At 43.1% G+C, this 12,211-nt stretch overlaps 1 protein-coding gene across 1 annotated transcript; it reads left to right on the plus strand.

Annotated features, from left to right (window-relative positions):
- Window positions 1-327: 327 nt before the first annotated feature.
- LOC104498731 (ras and Rab interactor 2-like) lies at window positions 328-11,922 on the plus strand (the record flags this gene model as incomplete). The annotated part of the gene is made up of 5 exons (XM_010142148.1): window positions 328-422; window positions 7,268-7,460; window positions 8,343-8,454; window positions 10,957-11,029; window positions 11,831-11,922. Coding segments are annotated over 5 exons (565 nt in total), but the record flags the coding sequence as incomplete, so codon positions are not given.
- Window positions 11,923-12,211: the final 289 nt, after the last annotated feature.

The following is a 12,211-nucleotide window of genomic DNA, read 5'->3' on the forward strand; positions in this document are numbered from 1 at the left end:
GGGGGGGGGAGTAAATGTTACAGACATTCAAATAATTTCATTCTTTTAAGCTGTTGTGTAATGTGTTGAGGATGCAGATTTAATGTATTTAAATAAAAAAACTGGCCGACCTGGCACGTTTTTGTACAAAACAGGAATTATTCTTCCTCCGAGAACGATTGTAAGTGGCCCCAACCTTTGGTTTTTCCTTTATAAGGGGAAGTCCAAATAGGATGTGATTTTAAAAAAAAAAAAAAGTTTTTAATTTCTGATGACTAAACTTGCCCAGGCTTCTTTTCCACGCCTCTTCCACTCACTTGACGTCATACTATTTTTGTCCCTTTGTAGCTCATTGACACAATTGCTTCAGAAATTGGAGAACTGAAACAGGAGATGGTACAGACAGATCTCACAGTGGAAGATGCGCCTGCTGATTTGCAAAGGTAATTAAAACATTTGTTTTCATAGTTCCTGGAGGTGTAACGTGACAGGAATGTTTTCATTGTGCTCTCTTCCTGGGGGGCTTATGTCCTAGCACTCTTCATCCCAGCGACGTAGGGGGCTGTAGATAATCCTGCTCTTGATTCAAGTAATTTGCCTTTGTGCAGAAGGAGTGTCCAGTTGTTCTGTGTATTTGCCTTAATATCTTTTAAAAGCAACTGAACTTCTACTGCCTTGTTACAAACCTTGGATACCGATGAACGTCTAAAGTAGGAAACTACTGAAGTTATTCCAATTGTCTATGGCAATGAGCTTTGCTTTCATGCTGTAAAGACTAAAAATATCCATTGCTTCAAGTGCCTCTGAAGAGTTAACGTACAATAACATGATTTATTTATGTTTTCAGGTTAGGAAGTAAAATACTGGCTGTTGGGAGCTGATGCCTAAGAGGGTTATGTGTTTAAGTTCACTTATGTTAGTATCTTGCATATCAAAAAAATAAGTTATACGGGGGCATTTCTTTAACCTTAATTATCTGAGATGCTTATTACAGTGCAGATAAAAGTTCTGGCTTTTTAAAATATATCATGCCACGCAGCTGTGGACTGTGGAAATTTGTAATATTAAACTTGCACCTTGAAGTGGGCACTGGGAACCCCAGCATTTTGGCTTTGCTATGGCTGTTGTGCTTGACTGGGAATGCCTGTTAAACTGACACTGGGAGGATGTTCAATATTTTGATCATTGTGTTAACGAGAGAACACGTTTTGAACATATTGTTGAAATAGTCGTTGCGAGAGGAAAGCAACCAGTGCAAGCGTTCTGTTTTCTTTGACTGCACAGTCTGGGCTGGCTCTGGAGCTGGTGGGCTTCATTCTTCAAGGCAGTGAGTTGATGATGCGGGTGATAGCTTGTTACTTAGAATTACATTCGTGGGTTTTAGCATTTTTTTTCTATAAATGCTTCTGAAATGTTCTAAAACTTACTATAGAGTAACTTCAAATTAATAAAGCACTGAGCAGCACCTTTGTTGTCCAAGTGGTAAAGAACATAATTAAAGATAAGGTAAAGAACTAATTAAAGTCCTTGGCTATGTCCCTCATCACGCACTGTTCTAAGTTTTAAAGCTTTTGAAAGCGGGGGCGGAAAGGATACTTTCCTCATTTCAGTGAATTCAGCTAATTAACTGAAAATTAGGTAATGATAATTGAAATTAAGAAAAGGCTTCTTGTATCTTTGGTTCTGAAATCTTGATGGAATCACTTAGCTGGAAACAGTCAATTAAATCTCCCTAGTTTACAGATCTAAGGGGTTTTTTTACTCAATTTTTATAATGGATTATTTTGTGTTCATTTTGTATTTGAGTTTTTTGTGGGTGGTTTTTGTGTGGTTGGTTGGGTTTTTTGTGGTCACGTGGTGACTTTCAGATTTATACTCCTCCACCTGATTATATTTTGGACTATCATCTCCTCTTTTTACTTTTATGGCCCAAGTCTTCTTGAGAATTATTCAAGTAACTGGACCTACAACTTTGGCTTGTAAGCGTGTAAAAAGCCAGGCAAAAAAGAGGCTTGTGAAATTGTGTTTGAAGTGGGATGCTCATGCCTTCAGTTTCAGTATTCCACGGTGTTTGGTGCCTGGACTTTTTACCTGCACAGACGCACGTCTCAGTAACGCAAATGAATGGACTTGTCAGAAAATGGATAAATTTCTGACCTGCACTGTACTGGTGGCCTTTGAAAGGGTAACTAGAGAGCTTGTGTGTGCAGTGGCAGCCCAGGTCCACGTAGGACTGGAGCAGGGGGTGGGGCCCATGTGAAGCGGCTGGTGGTGTCCAGATGGTCTTTTAGGAGACACTTGGTCTCCCTCAGTGGCCCTAGAACCCCTGCATGTCTGCTGTCTTTGTGAACGACAGCAAGGGGAAGAAGCTTGCTGCTGTCCCACTGTAGGAAAGGCTGTAAAGCCCCAGTCCTCATGGAGCATTTGGTGGCTGAGAAGTGATTCAGGGATGCTTTGCTGGTGGTGGCAGCTGCTGCACCTTATTCCCTTCCTGCTCTTGTTGCCATGAGAGGAACAAGGGCAGAATTTTGCTCCCTCCCGTATGTTTAGCACTAGACAGCCCTCGCACCTGTGTCTTTTACGCTTTTTCACAGCAGTTATTTGTCTCTTGTGTCTTGCATGGTGAATTGCTTCTGTCACTGTTGACAGGTAGGCAAGTATCCAACAACCTTTTCCCCAGCAGCTTTGTCCTGTCCCTTCAGCTGCAGTGAGTTGAAGAAGGTGGCAGTCCAGCTGCTGAGGAGCAGAGGGAGTGCTCAGCAGAGGCTCTATGCCTCTCCCAGCTGATGTCTGTATAAGCTAGGCTGGTGCGATTCAGGGCTGCTAGACTGCAGGATTTACAGAAATCCAGGCGCTTTTGCAGTGGGGAGTCAGACTGCGTTAACTGTGGTGGGACCTGGAGCAAGGTTCATACTCGTCCACAGTTTTAGAAAGACTCACTTTACCTGCCTGTTTCTGTTCTCTTTGCCCTTGTGACTGGGAAAGGAATGAGAGGGATGAGAGGGTTATTTGTCACTGCCAAGTATCAGTGGAGTGGGAGGATGATGAATGTGGACACACAGCTGTGTTTTGCAGACCTTTGCTCCATGGCAGAGAGTTGCTTCAAATCTTAAGCTGCGTCGCTGGGGAGATGCTGAGCGTTCTACTGCCACAGGCAAAGAGCAGACCCCTTCTCTCCCTCTCTCCCTCTGGGTAACTTGATCCTGGTGTGTAAGTACTCTAAAAATAGAGGCCAATACAGGCAAAAAGTGGAGTGAGGAAATGTGGTACACATTCAAGCACAAGTGAAGAGTCCTTATCTTCACTGTCATGTCAAACCTGGTCTCTCACTACACTGGTCACTAGCATTTGCTAGGTGCATCTGGGATGTCAGGCTAAACCCAGGGGTGCTCTTTCATTTGGGCTGATAACCAGCCTTCTCTGTGGCGTGGGAGCAGACTGAATTCCAGGCCAGTGCTTATCAGTGTGGGAGGCTGGGGAGGTTGGTGGTAGTTTCAGAGAGCAGATCATCTTATTGTCCCAAGTACCACAAAATGTACGAGAAACATTAGAAATTTAGGTATTACAAGGTTAGAGCCAGAGGGATAGGTAGGGTGTGAGAGACCAAAAGAAAAATCACCAAGGCAAGCGGGAGGGCAGGAGCATTTGCTTTGAGGCTACTGTCTGAGGTGCGTATTACAGCCCTGTGGGTATGAGGGAGAGGATCGTCCTGGTTACAGGCTTCAGCCTGTTCCCTGTCCTTTTCACTGTGAGCTAAGTCCAGTCAGGATGTAGCACAGCACCATTTGCCTTAGCCGTCACCGCTGTTTACTTACAGGTTTTCTCAAATCTAAGGAAAATGGCATGAATCATGTATTCTCTTTAATTCATTGTGAGTTGCATTAAAATGCCACTCCTGCTGGAGGGGAACCAGTGTAGTACCCCTGCATTAAAATAGAGCATCCATGGAAGTTGATTTATGTTTCCGTCTTGAGTTTAATGTGACCTAGTCAGATCATCCGTTATTGGGAGTCATCATAAAAAAAAACAACAAACCACCACAAAACAAAAACAAACAAAAAAACCAAAACAACAAAAAATCCCCACAAACAACAACAAAAAAACCATAAGTAAAACCAGGAGAGAAATTAAATTGTTGCATAATATATAGCTACAGAATATTTTGCTTGCGTTTAGGTTACAGCAGCTTCTTGCTTTGTACACTCAAATTAGTCAGGTGATCATGAGGAATTCAAATGGCTCTTCTTTCCGTGGTGTTGTTTACAAACAAGTTACGCACACATCCCAGTCCCAAATAATTTTATAGTCTAAGACAAATCTAAAGAACTCCCACATGTTGGAGTTTGACTGTGTTTAGTCACGGATCAGTAATTAAAATAATTTTAAGAATAACAAAACCAGCCATGGACTCTGATGTTCAGTGGTGCTAGACCATTGCAAATACATCGGTCAAAACAGACCAATGGACTTCTGACTGCGGTGACCTCCTGGACCTCGGGAAGTGGCTTCTCATAAGTTGTAGTGTTGGCCAGACAGAGTTTTTCCAAGCTGTGCTCTTGCCACATTTACCAGGTCTGACCTTTCCCTCTGCCTCTTTATTATTTGGAGAGGAAATCATTCTTCTAAAGTAATGCTTCTTCCTGGTTTACTTTCCGGTGGATTGCAGTAATGTACTAGTTCTGATGTAGCCGAAGTGCATCGGGGTTGTTTGAATGGGTACTGTTCAAGAGAGGCCAAAGTCTAGTCATGATCAGATGCTCATAATCTTTGGCTCATTTCCTGAGGGAAGGCAGCAGCAGCTGCAGCAATGAGGTGTCCGTGTATCCAGGTCCAGTCACGCCCCTTCTTTTGCATGGGATGTCACTTGGTTTTGTAGGCAAAAATTTTTCCCCCTCAAGACGTGTTCCCTCTGCAACATGCTTAGTTTCCACTTTTTGACCAAGGAATGAAAATAAGTTCTATCTAGTTAAGCCGGTAGCCAGGGTCGGTGTGTAACGTGCACTCTGCCACAGCTGTTTGTGGTTTGTAACGCTGCGAACTGGCTCTGAAGGCAAGTGGAAAGTTTCTGAGAAATATTTACTGGAGGTACAGCTCATGAGAACACTTCTTTGATTCATGATTTGTCTTTAGTGAAGATTCATACATTACAGCACTAGGTTCTGCTGGGCCTGGGGTTCAAAGGGGAACCAGCATTCCTGCGGTGGCATCAGAGCCCTGCCGTAACTGATGTAAACACTGCTTCCCTTCCTCACGGGTTTCTGTGTGTGCTGTGCTTCGTGAAGGCGTGTGGGCAGTTACTAACAGCTTTTGACCCTCAGGGAAGGAAGGAAGATCGTCCACATCTTAGATGCCCTGCAAATCTAAAAGAAATCACATCATAAATAAGCAAACAGAGAAAGAGGATGAAAAAGGAAGGGAGAGGCACACAGGTGATCTGGTAGTAATAGCTGATCCAGGTAGTGAAAAGTCTGAATAATTGTGTCTGTTCTCACCTAATCGTGCAGTGAAAGTTCTCCACGCCATTGACTTTCGCTTTTTAGCCCTGTCCAGAGATGCTGCAAGTTGTTGATCAAAGCTAGAACAAAGCAGCGGGGTTGTTTGGGGCATTTTGTTGTCTGGTTGGTGGCTGGTTTGGGGCGAGGGGGGATTTTTGTTTGTTTCTTTTCAAGTATTCAGTGTCTCCGTGCTTGTGAGGTCTCTACCTCCTCCTCCTCCCTCTGGGTGCAGCAGCTGGAATTCTGAAGGTGGGAAATGCTAATGTTAATTATGTTATTAATTATATTATTAATGCTAATGTTAATTATGCTTCATGCTGTTAAAGATGCTCGCTGCCTGTTGAAAATACAAAGCTCAGAATAGCTGGGGACAGTCTGCAGGGGAAACGCGGCTGTGTTGCCCTCTGCTGCTCAGGACCCCTTGTGCCATCAGAAAAAGTCTGTAGGGAGAATGCAGCCTCTGTGCCTGACATCTGTGTCAGATCCGGAGCTTGCACAGTGTTTTTTGTCTATGTTAAAATATTGTCATCGGGAAGCTATTACCAGAGTAACTGTTTGGTAGTGATTTCTCACACCAGAAGAATCACAGGTGTACTCCTAGCTCAAAACCAAGGAATTTGAAACAGCAACGCGTGCAATCATATTGGATGTTCTGTGTTGTATGAGTGATGAAGAAGCTTTGCATAGCAAAAGGAGTTCTCAAAGTATTCCATTTATTTGGATTTTTAATGCATAACAAGTATCTGTAGCCTCCAAGAACTGTACTTCCTTACTCAATTTAGCAGTAACTGTAGCTGCCCTGCCCCAAGTAAATTTTAGTTTGCCACATCCGTACTTAGCTTAGCCTTTATTCCTCACATAGCAGTCAATCCAGAGCCAAAGGAATTAGGAGCATAAATCTACAATTCCTTACTTGCTTCTGATCCTGAGAAATGTGAGTACTAAAATGCGTGGTACGGATCTTTCGTGGCAAAATGGCAAAAATGTAAATATTTAGAGAATTTAGAGTGTAGGCCATAAAACATTACTACCAGTTAGGATGATTTCTTAATGAAGCTGTGACTTAGGGAGGTTTACTTGGGAGATTTAACTAATGTTTTTTCTTTCTCCTTTTTCTTTCCTGATGACTGAGGTGTCTGACCACTCGGTAGCAGAGGGGAACAAAGATGGGTACGCAGCTGCGAAGATGACAGGGCCGGTGGAGCAGAGACAGTAGTCTGGAGATAAGAGGAAGTGATGCTAGTTTGTGGGTTTCTGTGGTGAAAATAATCCCTACGAGCAAACAGAGAAAGTCCTCGTGTTTGGTGCAGTGATCACTAACAGGTAGTGGGTTGCTCCACTGTCAGAGTATTGAACAGATTTTTTTCTGGCAGGCAGGACAGAGGAGGATTTCTATGTGCTGCTGCTTTTGTAGTCTATCCAGGTATAAAAAGAGCTGAATTGCAGAAGTACCTTTGGAGAGAAGTTTTTTTCCAAATGTGAGGTGAAATGTTCAGTCAGTCTCGTAGGCTTGTGTACTGTATCTGAAGTGATTGCTGAATTTCAACAAGTAACAAAAGAATGCTAAGGCTTATCTTAAAGCTACCTGTTAAACTGAGGACAAGTGAAAGAAAGATATCTTAAGGATAAGAGAATTTTTGTCTATACTAATTATATGAATTCTCAGTAGGCGAAATACCAGTCCAGGGTGCCAGCAGTGCCATTGGCTTTGTGGTAACTCTGTTTGCTGAACGGAGTTACTGTTTCTAGGAGGTTAGCATGTCTAATTTAATTGTTCTTTTAATTTTTCACAGTCTAGTGAAGGACATGGATAACGTCTCTCCTGAGAAAAATGATGCAAAAAGCTGCCCCCGGGACTCTGGGTATGACAGCCTATCCAACAAGCTAAGCATATTGGACAAGCTACTCCATACTCACCCTGTGTGGCTGCAGCTTGGTCTGAATGATGCAGAAGCCATGGAAATTCTGCAGGCCCAGCCTCCTGGGGTAAGAAGTTACATTTCAGTTTACTGGATGCAAGTGTTTAAAAAACAAAACAAAACAAAACAAAAAACCACCATCAGACAAACAAAACACCCAAATGAAACACACCACCACAAAAAATACCAACCAAACAAAAAAACCAACCAAACCAACTAACATCCCACCCTCATTTCTTCTGTACTTTGGATAAGCCAAGTGAGGGCTTCCTGAGTGCTTGGCAGGTGGGCCACTTGGAGTGTGACCTGTTACAAGGACTGATATGTTGGGGAACTAGTTCAGGGTTCTCTGGAGCTGAAAGCTAGGCTGCTGCAATTACAGCTCCAAAGCTGGACCTTGCTAACCGGGGTTGTATGTAACAGTTGTCTTTTCCCCCATAATAAGAAAGCAATAAATAAATAGGAAGTGTCAGCATTTTATCCTTCACTGGTGCCTGAGTTAAAGTTGATGTGATGGAAACCAGGCCCTGTCTGCTTGGATGAGGCTGATGGCATGTTTCTAATGCTGCCTCCATCCTGGTGCAGAAGGATTGCATGAATGGGCTGGTGGGACACAGGAGCACTCTACTGTCAGTCTCCTCCAGACTCTGCAGCATGACTCAAGGCTTGGGATTTGCTGCATGTTAAACAGGAGAGCTCAGAGAAGGGCATAATGGACTTGGTGTCATGTGTCTGTATTATACAACGATGAAATGCTTTTCTTAGTGTTCTGCTGCCTTTTTACACCAAGCTGTTGGACCTGAGACAGTAACAACTCAGTAAAATTCTGAGACATTTTATATAGATCAGAGATCATGAAGTTGTGGTGGTGCCTTTTGCCTATAATCTGTCTCTATTAAGGCATCTGTGATGAAGTTAAAACCATGTTGTTTTGCCTTCTCCACAACAGATATTTCTGGTTAGGAGATCTGCAAGATTGCAGAAGAAAGTCATCTCTCTGCGTCTGCCCGGTGACTGTGGGTCCTGCCTAAAGGAATTTGCAATAAAAGAAAGCACATACAGTAAGTCATGAGTTACATACTTTTTGGTCATTTGTCACCCTGGATGGGCCAGGAGCACTGTGCCTTGGTGAAACAGATAGCAGGAGATAGCCAGAGCCCTGCAGATAGTGTCACAGATTGCCTACACTGCTCTCTGAGGAGGACTCTGTGAGCAGGTCAGGCACGTCCTGGGGAAGAGTAGATACACAGAGATGCTCAAGTCTGTGCTGGACTATTTATGAAAACGGAAATATTTCACCTTGCTGAATCCAGGATTCTTTGATTACTGTGGATCATTACGCTCTTCTGTAGAAACAGCCTGTAATCCTGTCTGCTGTCAATGAAATGTCCCTGTATTTCCTTGTACTCGGGACTGTTTGTGGGTTCTTGGATGCGACTCTGTCATGAGCTCTCTCTGTCTTTAAATGTGGGTGTGGTGGTTTGGGAGTTTTTTTGTTTGTTTTTCTTCAATGTAATAGCAAGATGGATTTTAATCCTTTGGAACTGTTTCTGATGCGAGATCAATGCTTAATTCTTTTTAATTCTGACTATACTTGCTCCCTGCTTTCTAACAGAAGTGAGCAAATGTTCGAGTTCCAGTCAATTTCAAAACAATACTGCCCTCACCTCTTTAGAGGGAGGGTGTGAAAAATATGTTTGAGATGTAGGAACGAAGAAAGGAAGCTGCAGCTGGTGAGTGTATGTGGTGCAGATACTGCAAGTGGAGCAAATAGTTCATTTTTTAAAAGTGAAAACTGGAACAAATTGGTAAACGTTCCAGTTAAACTTACCTGAAGCAGAGGGTCTGTATTTTTCTATTTCTATCAGTCATAATTTTAGCTGAGTTTTTCGTTTTTACCTCTCCCTTCCCGAACTCCTGCAACAAAATGTTAATTCTATCTGTCTGGCTTTGGTTCCATTTGCAATCGAGGCATGGCACAGAGAAGAGAAAGCTATGCATGATAGTGTGATCTAACGCTGTATTTCTAGGCCTGTTATACTAATGCATTCCCTCTTTCCCATCTAGAGAATAAAATAATAATATATTGTCTTCCATGAATAAAGTTTTACCACAAGGGGGAAGTATCTACTGCTGTTGTAATCCCCAGTCGCATCTGAGGTTTTCAGTGTACTCAGGGTTCTGAACACTCCTCTTCTCATAGCCCGCCCCCAGCTCACCCACATGCCTACGCACTGGTAGCGTCTCCCTTAAAGAATTCTCCTTTTCTGGGCACATATATGACCAGGTTGACTTGTCATTGTAACGGTTGGATAAAAGATCAGTACCTGACTTAAGTTCTCCTCTGGTTCACGTGCAGACTTTATAGTCAGTAGCACTGGAACCGTGGCCTGGGGGAGCTGACCTTACAGCAACGGAGTACTGACAAAATTACACCTTCGCTGCTCACTGAGGGGTGTTGCTGAGGTATCCAAAGCTGTTCTGTGGCTTTTGGCCTTCCACACCAAGCCCAGAGTCTGCCTTGTTTTAGCCCAGATGTCTGAATCATCTGCGGCAGTGGAAGTACTCTCCACGGGAGATGAATTTGAGAAGCTGGTGAAACGGGGACAGTGTGTGCACCACACCAGCCAGAGATTCATCCCCCATGACCTGGTTTTTCTAACTTGGGCGTGGGCTCAAGCAATCACAGACTTCGCATTCACCGCATTGCAGAAGTTACACGAGGCCGCAAGAGACCGACGTTCATGTACTTCAGGAACCTGTCTTACACTACCGTTGCATTTCATAAATGCTCGTCCTTCTGTTCTGGTCTCAGTCATGTCCAGAGGCAAAAGGTCTAGACTGTTTTCACTCTAGAAGATTCTTCTGCTTGATCTTTGTAGTCAGTGGGTGAGATTGGCCACTGGAATCAGAGCAAGCTTAATGTAAGTGAGGTGGCAGTCTCTTTACGTCCTTGTTACTGTGAAGTATCTATATCAGTAAGAAACAGTGGTATGGAGTGGGGAAAAATTAAAGGCATTGCTCATGTCTTCCTCCCCCACTGTGCAAGGCAGTGGCACAAAGCAGAATCGTCTGAGGTTTTTTTAAAGGGTTTTCAGGTTAAATGGTTTACTTGAAAGGAATGAAAATTTTTCATCTCCCATTAGGTGCTAACACATCCGGGGAGAAGACAAGTGGGTAGAATGGAATGCAAGAGGAGGAAATAAGATTTAAAATTAGGTGTGTTAGTACACTGGGCAAACAAAGCCTCAGTTACTGATTTATTGTCTATGAGAAAAATGCTGTTCAATGCTCATCACAGTTGATGTTCTTTCCAGGAATTAGACCGTATGTTTGGAATACAGAACCAAACCCACCACCAAGATAATCCGTACCTTCTTGAAAATGCCTTTAGCAGAGACATATGCTCCTCCACACAGTTGTTTCTCTTAGTCAAAGAGTAGTAGCTAGTTTGATGGTGCAAACATTCATTTTATGCAAAAATCTGGGATGCCTTTTATTAAGCTTTTCTAAGAAATGTTGGATAGATTGTGATTCCTTCCCTCTTGTAACTTCCTTCACAGCGTTTTCCTTGGAGGGGTCTGGAATAAGTTTTGCTGATTTATTCAGGCTCATTGCTTTCTACTGTATTAGCAGGTAAGACGGCATTATCTTCCGAGTCACGTTTGTTAGACTGTTCTTGAAAGAGAGTCTCAAGGACTTGATTCAACATGCTATTTATGTTGGCAGTCTACAGATATTCCTGGGTCGCCTAGAAGGTAATGGGAGAGATAAGAGATGAGCGTTGGAAGCAAGTCTCTCTGTCTTGGTTCTGATTATTGGAACACTGGTGTTACGTTACCCATCCAACTGTGAGGTGTTGCCGAGTTGAGCTTTACTTTAGCTGATGTATTGTTTTCTTAACTGCACTGTAACTCATTTAATAAGCACCATAAACTATCTTGCAACGTCCACCTCTTGGAATTGCCACTGAAAAGCATTTCTGGAGCACGATGGAAAAATGTCAGATCACGCTGTAGAATGGCGCCCGAGAGATGCAAATGTAAATTGTCAATGACAAAAGTGGCCTCATCAGCTTTGCAGTTTGATTGCCCAACTTGTTTTCCAAGCAGTGTGCAGTGAGTGGTTTTTACCCTGTAAGTTGTTTTCAGTTTGACTTTAGTTTACTGGTGGAAACTTCCAGACTGATGCTCAAGTCTTACATTTATCCACAAGCAGGACGCGGCCAAACTCCAGAAGTGTGTGCATGTGCCTGTTTTTTGAAGGAAGGAGAGAGGGGCAGCTGTCAGGGTCTTGGTCCTTTTACTGCAATAAGGTTGCCAATTAGTGTTGACAGGGTGGTTTCTGATTTGGAAAATGCCATTGTCAAAACCAAATGCCTTTAGAACTACGGATGTTGCTGTGAAAACCATAATTTGTTTTTCTCTTCAACAACAGGGATGTCCTTCCATTCACCCTGAAGTTGCCTCATGCAATTGCTGCAGCAAAGACAGAAGCTGAGCTTGAAGAGATTGCTCAGCTTGGACTGAGTAAGTAGTTCTTGGCGTAGATGTCATTCCCTGTAGCACTGCGGAAAGCTTGAAGAAATAGTCTGTATCAGTAAGTAGTTCATATTAGTCAGTGATAATACAGATTTCATTCAGAAAAGCAGCTTCTCTTATTGGGAAGGCCAAACTTGTAGTTACCAAGTGGTGACCTTAGTGGTCTCCTCTCCTTCTGTGACATTTTTGTTAGTGCTGTTTCCTCCTCCTCTCCTCTGGGCAGTGTCTTAAAATCCCCAGGCAGAGGTTTGAAGTAGCTTGTCCTTCCAGGGCTAAT

The sequence above is a fragment of the Buceros rhinoceros genome, unplaced genomic scaffold, assembly GCF_000710305.1.
Source record: "Buceros rhinoceros silvestris isolate BGI_N320 unplaced genomic scaffold, ASM71030v1 scaffold38868, whole genome shotgun sequence".
NCBI classification, from domain to species: domain Eukaryota; kingdom Metazoa; phylum Chordata; class Aves; order Bucerotiformes; family Bucerotidae; genus Buceros; species Buceros rhinoceros.